The sequence below is a fragment of the Parus major genome, chromosome 14, assembly GCF_001522545.3.
Source record: "Parus major isolate Abel chromosome 14, Parus_major1.1, whole genome shotgun sequence".
In the NCBI taxonomy this organism is placed as follows: domain Eukaryota; kingdom Metazoa; phylum Chordata; class Aves; order Passeriformes; family Paridae; genus Parus; species Parus major.
This window is the reverse complement of record NC_031783.1, coordinates 14,102,510-14,120,848: the sequence shown is the minus strand read 5'-3', so window position 1 is coordinate 14,120,848 and position 18,339 is coordinate 14,102,510. Positions and strand designations below refer to the sequence as shown.

Below are 18,339 nucleotides of genomic sequence, written 5' to 3'. Positions count from 1 at the left end.
TCCCAAAGCTGAGCCCAGATCCCAAAGCAGCCCTGCCCCACAGAGTGCCCTGGGGTGGCCGAATTCCAGACCAGTGGAGGGTGATGGAGAAGCTGCTGCTTTCCCCAAGGACATTTCTGCTCCTTCCCCCACACAAAGAACTCCCTGGGCCCCGTAACTCTGAGAGGGACCAGGGCTGATTTGCCTCTGTCCCTGCTTTGCTCGTGTTGAAAATGTGATGGAGTGATGTCATTCATGACCTCGACTTGCCTGACCCTTGTTCTGCTTTCTCCTTGTGTAGGTAGGGAACCTTGGCCTACTTTTTATGCTCCTGTTTTTTATCTATGCTGCCCTGGGAGTGGAATTGTTTGGCAAGCTCGGTGAGTAATGGGGCTGACGCCGCTCGCTTCATCCGGTTGGTGTTTATTTGGTACCTGGCTGCTTCCTTTTCTTTCTCTCTCTCTCTCATTCTTGGGCCTTCCTCAGCTTCACACTCATGCTCTGAAGATGGAAGTTTTGTCTTGATCTCAGGGTCACAGCTGACACACGAGGATGTAACACAGAACACACACACACACATTTAGGGCTTTGTCCAACGCCAGCCTCGGCTGCAGAGGAACTCTTTGCTGTTTAAATATCATTGCCCAGCATGGATTTGTTCAAGTTTGCTACTGGAGACAGAACTGGAGTCTGCAGGGCTGTCTGGGGGTCAGATTCCTGCTGGAGAGGTGCCACCATAAACACATCCCTGCTCGGATCTTCCCCCACAGCCCATCAGTTCTGTGCACGTGGCTGCCGCTGCTCTTCCAGCTCCCAGGGCCGCGTTCTCAGCATCATCTTCCCCTCTCTCCATCAATCAGGAGGTATCCAGTGCTTCCTGCTTGTCCAGCATTAATTAATCCTCCAGTCTGAGCATCCTGGAGCTGCTCAGGAATGTGCCCATCACTAAAATCAGAGCAAACCCCCAGCCCGACCTTGCCCAGCCTGGAGAACGCTGTTGGAAGGAGCTGTGTCTGCATCCTCAACATTTCCATCCCAATTAGAGCTCCAGGAGCACCAGAAGGGCCCTTCCTGAGCAAGTTTATGGCTGTCATTAATCCCCTTTATGAGCCCAGCCCTCTGCTCAGATTACAAGTGCCTGAGAGCAGGATAATTCTTTCAACCAAAACCAAATTATTTTTCAGTCTCCCACCAATTCCGGGGAAAGAATTAGTTCTGCACACACCCTGAGTGAAGCAGCGTGGGTTTATATTCCATGCCTGGAGTTATGGGTGTATTTGTTCAGTCACAGGGGTGAAAAATGGCTCTTCTGCTGTTTCCACACACACCTGGGCAATGCCAGCCCAGGGAACCCCACTGGGGCAGGACTCTGCTTCCCAGCCCAGTTTAATGGGAATATTCCCTCCTTTTTCCTGATCAGTCCATGCCAGCCACAAGAACCATCAGCCCTCTCTCCCCCAGGACTGGTCATTTGTGGGTTTTTCTTGGAATTTTTTTTTTTGGTTTTCCTTCCAATTTACCTCGGAATAATTACCTAAGACTGAAATGCCCAACCAAGAGCCACTGCTGCCTGTCCTAATGGATATTTAACGAGGCTGTGTTTTATGGGAAGATGGATATTTCCTATGTTCAATTTGCATTCATTAGGCTATTAATTCTCAGGGGGAAAATATCAGATTGCTCCAGTTTATCTCAGTGAAAATATCCCTCGTGGTGGATGTAAAAAAATCATCAAGGCAGGGGTGCAATCAAGAGGAAAACAGACAATGGAGGCTGTAGAGCAGGAGTAAAGAAAATCACAGAAATCATAAGATCATGGAATCATGGAAGGGTTTGGGTTGAAAAGAACTTTAAAGCTCATCCAGTGCCACCCCCTGCCATGGGCAGGGACACCTTCCACTGTCCCAGGTCGCTCCAAGTCCCATCCAACCTGGCCTTGAACGTTTCCAGGGATGAAAATTCCACCAACAACATTTCCACACCTCCTGGTGTCCTGTCCCAGAGTTCTCCCCCTGTTCCCCCTGCTCCTCCTGAGCGGGACATCACCACCCCCTGACACCACAAATCCACGGGACGTCGCTCAGGGTGCCAGCCCCGGCTTTGGGGGCTGCTGTGGATAATCCAGCGTGGCTTGGCTGATGTGCTGCTCCTTCCCTGTCCTGCAGATTGCAGCGAGGAGAATCCCTGTGAAGGCCTGAGCCGCCACGCCACCTTCACCAACTTCGGCATGGCCTTCCTCACCCTCTTCAGGGTGTCCACGGGGGACAACTGGAACGGGATCATGAAGGTGTGTGCGGTCTCTGGGTACTTCCTCCCCTCAGGAGAGCTGTGGGTAAAGTTTTCAAACGGATTTAGGCAACTCTTGGGTGAAAATGTTTCTTCTTCCAATATCAAAATGAGACTAATATAAAAGCCAGGTGTGTTTTCAAGCAGGGATTTGTTCTAAGTCTCATCCAGCCTGAAGTTTTGTTCCTGGATATAATATTTAAGGAAAATGAGGCCAGTTTTTTGGCTGGGAGGAGTAACCCTGTGTTCTGTGTGCCTTTGGGATGTGTCATAGAATCCCAGGATCATGGAATGGTTTGGGGTGGAAGGGACCCTAAAGCTCATCCAGTTCCACCCCGTGCCATGGGCAGGCAAAGCTCCCACCATCCCAGGCTGCTCCATGCTCTGCCCAACCTGGCCTGGAGCACTCCAAAACTCCTGGGCAGCCCATTCCCCTCTCGGTAGCTGCTGTAACTCACCATCTCCATCTTTTATCTGTTTCAGTCGTCCCCACTTTGTGTTCTTGTGCTGTTTCTGCACCTGGAGGCCGAGCAGAGCCCCACTAACGCCTGCCCTGTCCCTCCCTGCTGCAGGACACGCTCCGGGAGTGCACTCGGGAGGACAAGCACTGCCTCAGTTACCTGCCCGTCATCTCCCCCGTCTACTTCGTCACCTTCGTCCTCATCGCCCAGTTCGTCCTGGTCAACGTGGTGGTGGCAGTGCTGATGAAGCACCTGGAGGAGAGCAACAAGGAGGCCAAGGAGGACGCTGAGATGGACGCTGAGATCGAGCTGGAGATGTCCAGAGGGAGCAGCGCTGCCGGCGGCAGCAGGAGCGGGGCCGTGGCCGCGGAGAGCCGGGCGCTGCACGGGAGCCAGGAGCATTCCAAGGGGAAGCACCAAGCCCTGGTGAGAGCTGGGGTGGGGAGGGGATGGATCCCAGCAGCCTGAGCAGCTGATCCCACACAGACAGATTCCACACGGAGCCAGAGGGACGGGAGATGAGGAGCAGGGATGTCACCAGAGCCCCACATCCTGAGTCAGCTCCTGGAGGTGCTGGAATTGTTATCCTGGCTGTTATTCCAGAGGAGGGTTGAAAGTCCATCTCTCCATTCTCAGGTTGTGGATTTTAAGTTCAGAGCCATAAAAGCCACAGGTCCCTGTCCTGCTGTCCCAGCCCATCCTTGCCATTTTCCATGAGCAATCCCAAAAAGCCTGGGAACGCTGGCACTGGCACCTACAGCGTGGGATGGGATAAATTCCCACTGCTCAGGTTCTGTTTAATCCCACTTTGGGATTTGCAGAGGTTCCTCCAGCAGTTCAGTGCTGGTGTAAAACCTGCAGCTCCCCACTGGCTCTGCTCAGGACATGGATGGCTTGGGAATAACCAGAGCCCCTCAGCAAGGAGCTGGAGGTTCCTGGGTTGAGTTTCCAGTCGCTGCCTGCTCTCTGATTCCGATCAGTCCTCCAGGAAAACTACCAGAGGTGCAGGGGGAAGGAGGGCGTGAGATAATTGTCTCATCCCATGTCAGCAGCCTGTGATTAAGAGTGAACACGGAATTGTGTTGTCACCACCATCACAAATAAATCTAGCGCGAAATCAGCGGGGGCTTGGAGATTAAATTACATTAAATTAGATTTTTCTGAAATCTATCTGACTCCATTAAGGCGAGGCAAAAGATTTGGTTCCACAGCAATGGGGAATTGGCTTTTTGAATGTTGTTCCTGACAGACAGCCCTGCACAGGGAAATGCACAGGTTGCTTTTCTAACTGGGGGAAGAGAGGGCACATCCCTTCACACACACTGGCATTGCCACCACTCCCTTCTCCTTGGTTTTTCTCATCCTCCAGAACTTCCCAAGGAGCTGGGCAGAGCCTCCTTTTAACCCTGGAAGTGATGAGGAGGAAAAGCATCCCCTTCATCCTTCTGCTCCGCTTCCCACCACATCCTGCCAGCGTCCCACAGAAGCAGCAGGCTGAGGTGGCTGATGTCCTGAACCACCCCAAACCTGTCCCTTCCCAGCCTCTGTCCTTTCCAGCTGGGAGATCAGCCCTGTGTGGGATAGGAGTGAAATCCTCTTTTTAAGCCATTAAAATGTGTGTTTGGTGTGATGTGTGAGCAGCGTGACTTCACATGTTAAACCCACAGCTGCAGGCAGAGCGTTTTGTTTGTGGTGAAAACAGGGTCAGGTTTGATTTTATTGTTTGTTTTTCTTGCTTATGAAATATTATCAATATTGTTAATATTATTAACATATTATATATATTAATATATACAATTAATATTATTGTTTTATTGCTTATGAGACTGAGGAAAGCGAGGTGGGGTGGGGATCAACACCTCAGGCTCCCAGCAATCCCCAGAGTTGGATTCAGGAGATTCAGGAGATTCAGGAGATGCTCCAGGGAGATTCCCAGCAAACCAGAAGGGCTTCAGCCCCCTCTGCTCTGTCCCTCCCGATCACCCCCCATGCCCAGGTCCCATCCCGATTTCCAGGGTGTGGGATCAGGCTCTGGAGTGCAGCAGGTGTTTCCCAGTGAGGAGGAGGAGGAGGAGCAGTGATGCCTCCAAACCATCCTCACCGCCCAGAGCAGCTCTCCAGGTGGGAGCCAACAAATTTCCCCTCCATGGCTCGTATTTCAAGCACTTACTTCATTTGAAATTTACCCACGTCCCTAATTCAGTCAGGTCTCAACAGCTGAACCCTTAAAAACTGAAGTGGCTGATGTCAAGGAGGGCTTTCTGTTCATTTGTTCCAGCCAAAGACAAATGGAGCTTTAGGAGCCAAATCCCGAGATCCTTCTGTTCGAGTGCTGAGACCTTTTGTTCCTGGTGAGGCTCCGGGCTGTGATGGAGCCCCTGGCTGCCCCCAGCTCTGTGCTGATGGAGCTGGGATGGCCAAGGACCAAGTGGCAGCGGCTGCTGAGGCTTTAATCCAGCAGCTGAGAGCCCTGGGTGGCTCCTGGGCACGGCCACGGCTGGCAGAGCTGGAGGCCAGTGAGCTGTAAACACCCCTGGCCCCCCATCCCAGCCAAGCTCCACAGGGTAAAAGCATGGAGTAATTCATCTTGGGGTGTGCATCTCCAGGGAGCTGAGGAGAGACATTTCTAAGCCAGAAATACAAGGGAAAAAAAAAAAAACAAAACAGATTTAAGCAGATCCTTGGTGAGCTCCAAACCTGAGGGATCTCAGGGACAGGTTTTGCTGGCAGAGAGGGAAAACAGCCCAGCAGAGCAAAGCAAAATACATTTAATTTAGGACATGCAGCTGGGAAAATGTTTTCAATCAGTCACTGGGAGGCTGACATTAAGGGAAAACCAGAGGGATTAGCTGTGGTTTAGATAAAAGGGTAACTTGGGAGGGGAACGTGGCTGCAGGGCCTGGCCATGGGGCTCCTGCTCCCCCAGCACTTGGCCAAGTGGTGCCACCACCTCTCAGCTTCTCCATCAGCACCTCAGGGACATCCCTGGTGTCCCCAAAGCTTCCTGTGAGCCCAGGATGGATTTGCTGAGGTACCTGAGAGGGGTTTAATGTCTGTGGAGTGCTCTGTGTGGGCACTTCCAACCAGAACCATTGCACTGACAAGAAAGAAAAATCCCTTTTCTACCCCAAACAAGCTCCACACCCTCACTGCCATGGCATCTTCTCCTTCCCTCTGCCTCCTCCTTCAGGGCTCAGTGGTGCCCAAAATGCTCCAGGTTTCAGGATAGAGGCCTCAGGGTTTGCAGGGGTGTTGATGTGTTTAAATGTCTGCCCTGTGAGGGTGTTTTGGGGAGAATTTCCAGGATTTGTTTCGGCCTGTCTCTCCTCTGTTTGAGGGGAAGGGATGTCACCCTCAGGCCTCCTGAAAACATCTCCTTGGAACGTCAGATGGGGAAAATGGGAGAAATGCTGCTTTATTCGCATGTTTAACAAATGGGTTCCTTTTTCCAGGCCTTTCCTTTCTCCCAAGAGTTGACTTTGGACAAAAAGTTGACTTTTTCAGCGGTGGGTCACTGATGCCTCCCTTTATTCCAGCCCCATGCTGAGCTCTTCCCTCAGTGCACCTTCTCTGTCCTGCACCCACACACGCTCTGGGCGAGATCCCGAGGGGAACGCAAGGTTTGGAAGCAAAGAGAGAAGGAATTCCCTGTAAATTCCCCACTGGGCTGACCCCATCTCCCTCCCTGGTTGCTCTGCAGGGCAGTTCAGCCTCCCTGAGGCCCCAGGATTCCCAGAATCTGCTGACAGTCCGCAAGATCTCCGTGTCCCGGATGCATTCCCTGCCCAACGACAGCTACATGTTCCGGCCTGTGACCCCGGCCAAGGCCCCGCTGCCCCTGCACGAGGTGGAGATGGAAACCTACCCCTGCAAAGCCCAAAGAGGTACCACCCCTGCAGATTCCCCTGCTCTGAGGCTGAGTTTGGGGCTCCTCACGAGCAGAAGGGTGTGGGAAGGGGCTCCTCGGGGAGCTCAGAGAAAAGGAGGCTCGGGGGGAAACCTCTCACTCTCCACAATTCCCTGAGAGGAAGGGGCAACGTTGGGCTCTGCTCACAGGGCCAGGATGAGAGGAAACAGCCTCAAGTTCTGCCAGGGGAGGTTTAGATTGGATATCAGGAGAAATTTCTTCACTGGAAAGGTGTTCAGGTGTCAGAACAGGCCCCCAGGGCAGCAGTGGGGTCAGCATCCCTGGAAGCGTTCCAAAAACCTGTGGATCTGGCACCTGGGGACTTGATTTAGCGCTGGCCTTGGCAGTGCTGGGTTAATGGTTGGAATCCATGGTCTTTTCCAATCTTTACAATTCCATGATCACACAGCAGCTGCACAGGGGGGTTCGGTGAGGAGCAGCCAACCCCAGCATGGCCTGATTTGATTCCCTCAGCACCACAGGGCTTTCCCACATTCTGCAGAATTCCACCTTCCCATCACTTTCCCGGGAGCGAGCTGGTGGCTCAGATGTCTGGGGAGAAGCCAGGCTCCTGAGCACAGCTCCAGCTTTTTCAGCTGAGGAAAAGGGAGCTGTGCATCCCCTCTGACTCCTGCCTGCGGATCAATAACATCCCCAGGAATAAAAGCCGGAGTCGGGATTGCTTCCAGCACAATTCCTCATCGTTTCAGGCAGGCTGCAGCCTCAGGGCAGTGCCTTTCAGCACCACACAGAGTTCAGAGCTGCAGGGGTTTCTCTGAGAGCAGAAAGATCAGAAACCACTCTCTGCTTCTTCCCAAGCCCAGCCTTGTAATGAATGTCATGGAGAGACCCCGTAATCCGGGAATCACGAGTGCACGGAGCCTTTGAGGGGACATTCATCCACTGCACATTTCCCTGAAAATGCCTCTCTGTCTCTTTTGTCGAGCTGCTTTGAAGGGGAAATCGATCTGAAACACAATCTCTGCCTCCCTAAAAGCACACGTGCTCCTGGAGTGGCTCCCAAGAACTTTTCCCAGCCTGGTTCCCTTTGATCCGGCGCGGTTTGAAACGCGAGAGCTGCTCAGTGGGTTTGCACACCCCAATTTGCTGTGATTTCCTTGGGAGAAGGAACTCTGTGTTTGTTCAGACTCTCTGGGAGCCAGGCCATGTTCTCTGCTCAGTGTTTATTATTATTTCACCTGCAAATTCCTCGTGAAAGAAAGAAAACAGAGGTTGAGTTTCACGGGCGGCCTCCTGGGGCTGCTTTTCATCCCTGGAGTGGCTGTAAAGCAGGATTTATATCCATATAAAACTGCTGGGACATTGGCAGGGCTGGGCAGAACCCACTGAGAATTCTCTGATGTTTCCCAAATTCCTACATTTCTCCTCCAAGAGCACTGGAGAGATGGATATGATGGATATGATGGATATGACTTTTTACCTGGTGGTAAAACCACCATAATATAAATATGGATATAAATGATACCCAAATCAAACCGAGCCCATGGAGACTCCCGTGAGCATCTGTGTTTCCATGGACTTCAGGATGTCTGATCTTTTCCCAATACTCTGCCAACCACACAGTGAAAATCTCGTGGGATGAGCAGATCTCGGGATATTTTGGTTTTAGATGCAGTTTGCTGATTTCCTAGAAAAACAAGAGAAAAAATACCCAGCTCCAGAGATCTTCAGTGCTCCTGAGCATCCAGTTTGGAGGGGGTTTGAGTTTCCTATATGAGAGCTTGATGGAAAGTTTCCAACAGGAGGAAATTCCAGCTGAGGACCGGGAGTAGAGCATTGGGTCTGGATTTTATGACCATGTTTGCGACAGATTTTATGACAGAGTTTTTCTGCATCATAAAAAAGCATTTCATAAAGCCTGGACTAACACATGAACAACACAGGCTCAGCCTGAAACTCTGGGTATAGGAGAGCCTAAAAAAACCCAGGAAGAAAGCGAGGTGGGGGTGGGAATTCCTTCTGTGGTGCTCTGGAGAAAAGCTCCAAAAGAAAAATTATTAAACACTCACTTCTCTTCATCCCCACCAACAAATCTGTCTGTGAAATGCAACTGTGATGTGTCTGGATGGCTTTTGTCAGGGGTTTGAGTTCCCTGACCCCTGGGTGAGATCTCTGGGAGTGATGGATAACGGTGTTTTGAACACGGAGCTGGGCAGCACTGGAGGAACAGACGCTGGGTTTCAAACTAATGGGGACAATAAATCCTGCAGCCAAAAACCAGAGGAGCAGGAGATCTTTCAAACAACTCCCAGGCGCAGTAAAGCAGCACCACGGATGGGCTGGGGAGGAGGGATGGCCTTCAGAGCCAGCCTGGGAGGTTTTGGGAGGAGAGAGATTCCAGCCTGTGCTGGAGCTGTCAGAGCACTTGGAGCAGCCCCCGAGCTCCAGGTGGGAGCACGCTGAGCCTCGGGAACAGCCCCTGGTGCTGCTGGGCTGTGGTGGGTGGGAAGAGGTTGTAGAATATCCTGAGATATTCTGTGATCTGAGGATCAGAGTCCTGCACAGACACCCCAGCAGCTGGGACCTCCCTGCCATCCCTGCTGAGGTTCAGAGCAGCACACAGGACAAGGGACGAGCGTTTTAACCCTGGCATTGCCCAAGGCTTCTGCTGAGGTTTGGAATCTCAGGCCCAACAGGTTTTCATGGAATCACAGAATCACCAGGTTGGAAGAGACCATCAAGATCATCGAGTCCAACCCAGCCCAAACACCCCAAGCAGACCACGGCACCGAGTGCCACATCCAGTCCTTCTTTAACACATCCAGGAATTTAACACGTCCATGACTCCACCTCCTCCCCAGGCAGACAATTCCAGTACTTTACCACCCTTCCCATAAAAAACATTTTTCCTTCTCCCTCCTTTCTTTACTCTTGAAGCTTCTGCCTCAACCCTTGAGAGCTCCCAGGCCGAGCACTGACTGTTCCCTGTGTCCTGCCCTAGGATCCATCACCTCCATCCGCTCCCAGCCCGTGGGGACGAGCTCCTCGCTGAGGGTGCCCGCGGAGTCGCTGCCGCCGCTGCGCTGCCCCGGCCACGAAGGGCGGCACCGCTGGAAGGTCCTCGCCCCCCACGGCACTCCCCGATCTCCTGCTCTCAACAAGCTGCTCTGCAGACAGGTGAGGGGCCCAGAGCACCCAGAGGTCACTCTTGTGGTGCCACCTGGTTCTTTCCCTTCTTTCCCAGTCCTCTCTTGTGTTTCTCTGCTTGGATTCGAAGAGTAGAATTCCTGGTTCAGAACGAAACGTGCCATAAATTTTAATATATTCCTGCCCCAGCAAATGCCACGTGGGAAGGCCCTTTATCTCTACTTCCATCTTCATGGCTGTGCTTTTCCAGGAAATAAGAGCTAAAGCATGGGGAGAAGGTGCCCAAATCCATTTTACCAGTGCTGGGAGAGCCCCACAATGTGAAGGGCTGTGGTGGCACAGGATTTGGGGCTGGAGCAAGAGCAAGGCCCAGCAGATGCCAGCCCTGAACATGAAGGCTCCTGCCAGCAAAAGTTGATCCTCTTGCACAGGAGGGTCTGACAGGACTGGCACGATGGGGCAGGAATGAGGTGGGCTCTGTTAGAGCCACCAACCCCTCGCCTCGTGCCATGGGCTCCCCATCCCTGCGACTGTCCCAGGCCAGCTTGGACAGGGCTTGGAGCAACCTGGACTGCTGGGAGGTGCCCATTGGAAGGAGATGAGCTTTAAGACCCTTCCAACATAGCGTGGTTGTAGAATTCTGTGTCCATCACTGGAGGTGCTGCTGCCCAGCACATCCCCAGGCTCTCACCCCACTTCTCTCTCCTCCCTTTCCAGGAGGCCGTTCGGACAGACTCGGTAGACGGACAGACTCCGGAGCGCAAAGACAGCCTGCAAGCAGAGCCTGGAGAGCCCCAACCATCAGCAAAGCAGCCCCAGAGCACCCTCACCCCCAGCCCTCTCCATTCCCCCCTCCCAGCCACCCCTCCACGCTCCCCCCCGTCCTCCCCGCACCGGCCCCTCGGCCCCCTGGCACGGAAGCACACGTGTGGCCAGCACGGCGTTCCCAGCCGGCCACCCAGCCCCACCAGCCCCACTGGCCCCGAGGGCTGCCAGGGCGAGCCCTCAGACCTGGCTGACGAGGAGGTTCAGCACATCAACAGCTCGGCCAAAGACTGGGCAGAGGAGCACTCGGACCCCGGCAGCCGCTCCAGCTCGCCCTTCACCTCCCCGGCCCCTTCCCCCGTGCCCCTCAAGAACTGCAGCACAAGCAGCCTCTCCCGCAAGGAGAAGGACTTGAAGAAGTTCTACAGCACCGACAGCAAGGGCTTCCTCGGCAAGCCCAGCTGGGCCGACGAGCAGCGGCGGCATTCCATCGAGATCTGCCCCTCCGGCAGCGCCCCGGACCGCGCCTTCCAGGAGCCCACCGAGGACAAGCAGCGGCCCCCTGGCCACGTCCAGCCGGAGGCCGACTACATCCACGGAGCCCGGAGGAAGAAGAAGATGAGCCCGCCCTGCATTTCTATAGATCCTCCCATGGAGGATGACGGCGCGGCGGCCTCGCGCACCAAACCCTCCGAGAACACCCTGCTGCGGAGGAGAACCCCGTCCTGCGAGTTCCCAGCTTACCGAGAATCCCTGGAGCTCCCGGAGAGCCAGCCCCCGTGCCGAGGGGAGCACCTCAGCATCCCCAACTTCTCCTTCGAGCAGCTGGACGGCGGCTCCTTGAGCAGCCTCTCGGAGCTGCTGGACAGCGCCCAGTCCACGCCGGCCTCCGCGGACTCTGAGCCGAAAAAGACGGATCACTTAAAAACTCAGCGGGGCAACGGCGAGAGGAGCAAAGAGCTGCTGGGCACCGCCAAGAGCCCCCTGCGGAAGCAGGATTTGGGCCCCGTGACTGCTGCCACAGAGGAAGGCGCGGATGACCCAGTATAGCTGCTGGGATGGGGGAGCGGGGGGGTCTCAAGGGCTTGTCACCAATGTGGGGGTTCCAAGGACACCCAGGGCTCGGTGGTGGCCGTCACCGGGGCCATCCCCACCCTGCGGTCAATCCTCGGGAAGCGCCGTTGGAAGTTTGCAAAAAAAAACAAAATAATAAAACACCACACACGTACACACGCAGGAAAAAATGAAAAAGAAACCAAACAAACGGCTGGGGATGGGTTTTTTTGGGGGGATTTGGCAAGAGGTTTTGGGGTTTCTTTTTTAAGGGGAAGGTGGAGTTGGTGCAGGGGTGGTTTTGTTCCTCCCACCCTGCTTGTGGCCTCGATCACATTGATTCGGGCCCGAGGTGGTGGCAGTTGGGATTTCGGGGGATTCTCTTGGGGTTTTGTTGTTTTGTTGGGTTTGTTTTTTTGTTTTTGTTTTATTTTAAAGATGCTCGACTTTTCCTGAGGCACCTTTTCGAGCTGTCACGTTACGCTGGAGTGCCTGGGAGCTGGACGTTGTCTGTATATCAGCAGTTCTATAAATAAAAATTCTGTATTTGTGAGCTACAAAACGAGGAGACAAACAAACAAACAAACAAACAAAAAAAATGAAAAAGAAGAAAAAAACCTGGAAAAAAGAAACAGACCCACAAAAACTCTCTCTTCATAATGCACATATTTTTATAGAGAAACAGAGATGCTGGTTTTTGCATTACATGGGTGGTGTTTCCTTGGGTTTTCTGTGGAATTCATTGTTCCAGACATTCATTTTCCAAATGTTTCTCCTCTTTCCTCGCTTCCCTTCCTTCCCTCCACCGTCACCCCACCAGCTTCTTCTCACAGCTGATGCTTCTGACGTCTCGCTCATTTTCTTTTGTACTTTAGAGGTTGTCCTAATTACAGACAGAAAACCAAATCACTACTGAATTGTAGCCAGTGCAATAATAAGTTATTCATTCTTCTTGTCTGTCCAACTGTCCTGTTGCTTTTTTCCCCCCTTTTTTTAACTGAAATTCAGGTTAAACGTCGCAATAATCTGAACTGACGTGCACAAAGACGGTTTCTCGCGTTACAAAGAGGAAAAAAAATCTAATAAAAAAAAAAAAGGAAAAAAAAAACCCTACATTTACAGAGAGATTAAAAAAACTGAACAAATAAATAGTAAATTATTTAAGAAATGTATTTTGTTTACTGCAGTTCTAAGTAAATTATTGATACATTGTGTAAAGGTGTAAAGAGCTGTCGTAGGTGATGTTCTTTGTGAGCATTTAGGGTGATGATTCTCCTCCTCTGGCAGAACAACTCCAACCCCTCAGGGCAGTTTGCATTCCCTGTCCTTCCCTCCCCATCACGTTCCCTTCCCAAGGCCCTTCCAGAAGCCTCTAGAGGAATCCAGGTCACCTCTTAACACCACTTTGGGGCATGGGGGTATTTTTTTGCAGCTTTTGGGGTTGATTTTCCTTTTTTACCCTCCTTCCCCACCCCTCCTGCAGGCCCTGTGTCCATGGCCATGGGAAGGAGGAGCAGGAAGGAGCCCGTGGACACCCAGGGGGGAATAAACCCATCCAGTCGTTTCCGTTTGGTTCCTTCCGTGCCGCCTCATATTTATGGCTTCACATTTATCTTCTGTTATCGATGCATCCATTACTTCAAAGGAAATGTATCTTGTTTCACATCTATTAAACTGTATAAACTGGAAGCGTGGCCTCCCTTTGTGCCGCAGCGGGGGCAGCCCACGCGTCCCTCCCGCTGCCGGAGCTCGGCATTCCCCGAAAAACTCTTTGCTCAACCTCTCCAAGCTGCAGCCCCCCAGGTGTGAACCATCCCTGCTGGAGCTGGAGCCTTCTCCCACCTCCCCCTGAGCTCCGAGAATCCCTCACCTCACCCAGGAGTCTCCATGTGTCGATCCCGCTGCTTCCGAGGAGCACCTGCGCCGCCGTAATTAAGAGTCATTTAGAATTATTGTAAATAATGATTCTGTCTCAGTGGGAGGGCGAGGAATTCCAGAAAAGAGCCACAAAATCCATGATTAACAGCACTTTGGGGAGGATGGCAAACTCCTTTAGCAGCAGTTTAAGGAGGGGAGGTGAATCCCTCTCCTCCTGGGGGCGTGGGGGACGCTCCGGGGTGTCCCTCAGCGTAGGGGGACACTCGGGGTGTCATTTACTGCTGGCATTATTTAGCTTTGCTGGAAAAAGCCTCAATTCCCTTCTGGCCCTGAATTCCCTGCAGGGGGAAAATCCTCTGGCCACAGGGTTGGTGGCTGATGGTGGTGATGGAGAGGGGGTGCAGAACAACCTGGGAAGTGCTTGAGGCCGTGCTGGCGTTGGGAATGAGTTGGGATATTTGCTCCTGGTTCTGGCTCTGCTCAGCCTGCCACCCTTCCCAAAGCCCTTCCCAAAGCCCTTCCTTCCCAAAGCCCTCAGAGCTCATCAGGACCCAAAACAGCCCCATCCATGAGCCTGCAGGAACATCCTGGCAGCGTGGGGAGAATCCAGCTCCGAAGGAATTCTCCAAGAGCAGAGAGTGACCGGGGATTGCTCCCTGATGCCCCTTTTGGGGACACTCACCTGGACTTGCAGGTGCAAAACCCCCACAGCTGCATCCCCAAAACCTGGCCATGACTAGGAAATCTATTTAACATCAGCCAGTGTTAATTTTGTTGATTAATTCTCTGCAGCATTAAGCAATTTCCCCCCGGACTGTCTGCAAGCCTTGCTTAAGATCGGAAGTGAAAAGCACGGGGTAAATGCAAGTCATGATTATTTAATTGGATCGATTTCTATTTTGCATTTTTAATGGCCATTCAGTCCTGTCCATTTATCAGCCAGACTCTGCCCCACCACTCTCCATTCCAGCAAACCCACAGTCCTCAGGGATGGGTGCTGTGTCCATCTGGGCTGGCCCAGAGCCACCTCAGCAGCCTTTGAGGAGCAGGAATCAAACAGGGATTAAAACCCACCACGCTGAGGAAGGAAACCATCACAGGGGCTCTGCTTCAAGGGTAAATCTCAGATGGCATCAATCTGAAATCCTCTTTGTCATGCTGGGGAGGAAAAAAAAAAGCTTTAAAAAATACCAACCACCAAATCTGACACCATCCTGGGTGCAATTAGCCCCAACCTTAATCTGTCAGAGCTGTGAGATCATACAGGTTGCATGAATGCTAATAAGCATTTGATATTTGTACAAGCTTTCTGGGGATGAATAATTCAATTGACTTCATCCATTAAATTTCCCCTATTAAGTTTTCAAGCCGTGGCTGGGTTTTAATGGCTGGGGCCACCTCATCCTCCAGACAAGGGGGCTTAATTAGGAATTTCAGCACACCCTGACAGAGCCACAGGGGCTGAAATCTCGGTGGCTGTTTGGGTTTTGAGCAGCTCGTGTCTCTCTGCTGGAACCTGCTGAGCCCCTGGAATAACTCCAGCTCACACCAGGTGGGTGCTCCATCCTCCTGCAGCATTCTGGTGCTGCCACAGGCTGGTTTAGCCCTTTCCATGGGGCCAGTCCCTCTCTGGAGGCTGGGAAGGTGCTGAGGGGCTGCTTGGGATGAGGGATGTGCATTGGCACTGATGCACCCCCTGGATTTTGGGCACCACTCGATGATTCTGTGGGTCCCATCCAGCTCGGGGTATTCTATAATTTTCCATGATTGCCTGGCATTCAGCGATGCAGAGACGTCACCAGGAGCGTTCCATACCCAGCTTGGGCTGCTCCTCGTGCCAGGACCCTTCACTCGTGTCCCTCACTTGTAGGTCAGCGTTGGGCTGGTTTGTTCCAGCTGTGGATGAAAAATAATAAATAAAAATAAAAATAAAAATAAAAATAAATGTTCACAAAGAAAGGGAGAAAATGCCAACGACCCTCATTAAGTCACACCACAGGGAAGAACCAGCCTTAATGATTTGAATATTTGATTGAAGTCCCCTGGAGCAGCTCATTCTGATTCTGCTTTGCCCCACGTGGAGGCACAAGCTGCTGAGGGCCCGTGGCCACGTCTGCAGGGTCTGTTGGATGCATGGAAATCAGCTTTCCCACCGGAGTTATTCCCAAAAAATGCAGTCACCACTGGACAACAAGCAGGGGGGCTCCATGCCTGGCAGGAGAAGGAGCTTGTTTACCCTCCCCTCTTCTCGCTGCTTTTATTCCTTATGTCCTTATCAAATCCAACTGTCCCGCTGGGCACCATCTTCCCAGGTCTTCCTCACCCTCTCCCCTCCCTGCCTCCGTGTCAATTTATTCTGACTAGCTCATTAATTAATTTTGCTCATTAGCCAAGAGAAATCTCACCAATGATAACGAGTTCCAACACAAATTAATTCTTCAGGGAAGACCAGGCACTTCACAGCTCCTTGGCAGTGAATGTCCGTGCCCAGCAGGGCCCCTGGCATGGGGCTGGCGGCCACATGGACACGGAGATCATCCCAGGAAGTGGCCAAGGACAGGCTGGCCAGCAAACTGGGATGGTGGAAGGTGTCCATGGAATGGGATGAGCTTTGAGGTCCCTCCTCACACAAACCATTCTGGGACTCAGCCCCATAACACAAAGCCCAGCTGGCTTCACCCAGGTGCATTCCCACCACACTCAGTCTCCAGGTAAACATATTCAGCAGGAATTACAGCAGGAATGTCCCCCTCTGTGTGCTGCTGTGAGATCCCACTCCTCCCCTGTTTGATTTGAGCAGCAGGAGCAAAAGGCAGGGAAGACAAAGGGCAGGGAAGCTCCCTGCAGCCTCCTGGCAGGCAGGGATGAGTCAACGCTGTGCAAACAACTCTAAAAATACAAAGGCTTTATTGCAGATTAATGACACCATTAAATGTATTTCGCTGGCCATTTACCAGGTGTCGATCATAAATATTTGGGATTCGAAATAAACTTCTGTGCTGTGCCAATGTGGCGGTGTTTGTGTCTCTCCCACCCTCCCTGGATCAGCCCCGGGGCTGCTGATGGGGCTTGAGCAGGTGATGGAGACAAAGGAGCTCCCTCCCTGCAGCGCTGGGTGTCTTTCCACTCTTGTTTTCCAGGGATCTGCTGCTCCTGCTGCAATGAGAGAGGATGAGCCCAGAGCTGGGCTGGTGGGCAGCAGACACATCCCACAGGTATCCCCTGCTGGCACTGCGGCCTGGCAGCTCTCCCCCCCTGGCTGCTCTCCCCAGGGCTCAGCCAGAGGCAATTCCAGGGGAAACCCAGAGAAAGGACTCACCACAGCTCCACAGCCTCCCTGGAAACTCCTGGACCCTTTTCCAGGCAGCCTGGGCAGGTCAGGGTGCCTGGGTTGGATTCAGAAGCTCCCGGTGACAGCTCCCAGCAGTCTGGATTTTTCCAGCCCCTGGCTCTTCCTAGGAATGAAGCAAACATAATTCCCTCAGCTGTTTGATGTGCCTCCAGCACAGAGCTCCGTGCTCAAGGGACACTGGCAATGGTTCTCCGGGAGCTGGGATCCAGCCTGGAAATGGAGACAAGTCAGTCATCAGCAGGAGCGTGTCCTTCCTCCCTGTGAGGATGACTGCGGCTCCAAACACCCCAGGGAGGCTTCCCATGAATCCCACCACAAATCACAGGATTGGGACGAATCCTGGAGAAGAGAAAAATGTTTTAAATGGCCAGGAGAAACAGCAGCATCGCTAAATAACACCCATGGGGTCACCATCATCCACAAATCTTCATCATGCTTGGAAATCAAAATCTCTGATGGAGCATTAATTAAGTTTTCCAGCAGGATAAAACCACTTCCTTGCTTGGGATTTCACTCTGCTCACGAAGATTAAAAATACAGCTAATTAAAACAAGGCTGCCATGCAAGGAAAGGAAAAATAAAAGGTCTTGTTATGGCTGGGAGGGGACAGAGTCCTTCCAGATGCAGGTACAGCTGACTCACGGCTGCTGAATAACCCCCCTGCTGTCTCTCTGCCGTGGGGAAGGTCTCCTAGAGCTGGGAGAACTCCTCCAGCAGCTGTACATCACCTGCCAGGCAACAAAAATGTCCTGAAATTGGCTCCAAGGTAGCTGGTAGCCAAGTGGAGTGTTAATTAAACAGCCTGACTGGCTGCTCCAGACAGCTGCTCCAGAGCTGCTCTGCTTCCCCCCCAAGCCCTGATCATTTCCAGTTCAAATGAATTATTTTCCCTGAAGCATTTCTGAAGGACTGTGGAGAAAGGATATCATTTCAGGCATTCCCTGCCATCCCTCCTGCTTTGCTGTCCCATTCTTCTCTTGGCCAAATTTATTTGGCCTGAAAAACCGGATTGAAATAGGTATTGACAGAGAGCACATCTACTGAAATGTGCAAGGGCTTCCTTCACCCCTCCCAGCCTTCCCCAGAGGCTCTGGCAGCAATCAACCATCCCGAAAATTCCCCGTGGAGAGGGGCTGGGAAAGAGGAGAAGGGATGAACCAGGGCAGACGGTGGCCAGGCTGGGGAAGTCTCTGTGGTGTTGATGTGTGTGTTTGGGCAGCAAATTTCCTGGCACAACCAGGGAGAAAAAAATGGGTCAGCACCATGTGAGCGTCCAGAAGTGTCCCAGCACCAGGCCAGCCCCACACACCCTCACACCCTGGTTTTGTGGGGAAACCAGGTCACCATTTCAGCTCCTGCAAAGCCCCAATACATTAAATCCTCCTTATTCACACACCCAGCTCACCCTTCGCTTTTAATTACAGTAGGATAATTAAAGCAGCACCATGCTGTTGCCTCCTTTTCCCACCCACATTCAGAGCCAGCGGTGGGAGGGCATGGATATCTTCTGGATATCTCCTGGATATCTCATGGATATCTCCTGGATATCT

The 18,339-nt window shown here is 52.4% G+C and overlaps 1 protein-coding gene across 2 annotated transcripts in view; it reads left to right on the top strand.

The window, feature by feature from the left end:
- CACNA1H (calcium voltage-gated channel subunit alpha1 H) overlaps positions 1–13,248 on the top strand; it is a 105,765-nt gene extending 92,517 nt beyond the window's left edge. For both annotated transcript variants that reach the window (XM_033517936.1, XM_033517935.1), the window contains exons 28-33: positions 281–359; positions 2,145–2,266; positions 2,838–3,152; positions 6,427–6,610; positions 9,596–9,771; positions 10,459–13,248. In XM_033517936.1, the coding sequence (XP_033373827.1) occupies positions 281–359; positions 2,145–2,266; positions 2,838–3,152; positions 6,427–6,610; positions 9,596–9,771; positions 10,459–11,556 (1,974 nt within the window). In that variant the 3' untranslated portion in view covers positions 11,557–13,248. The remainder of the gene's footprint in view (positions 1–280; positions 360–2,144; positions 2,267–2,837; positions 3,153–6,426; positions 6,611–9,595; positions 9,772–10,458) is intronic.
- The last annotated feature ends 5,091 nt before the right edge of the window (positions 13,249–18,339 follow it).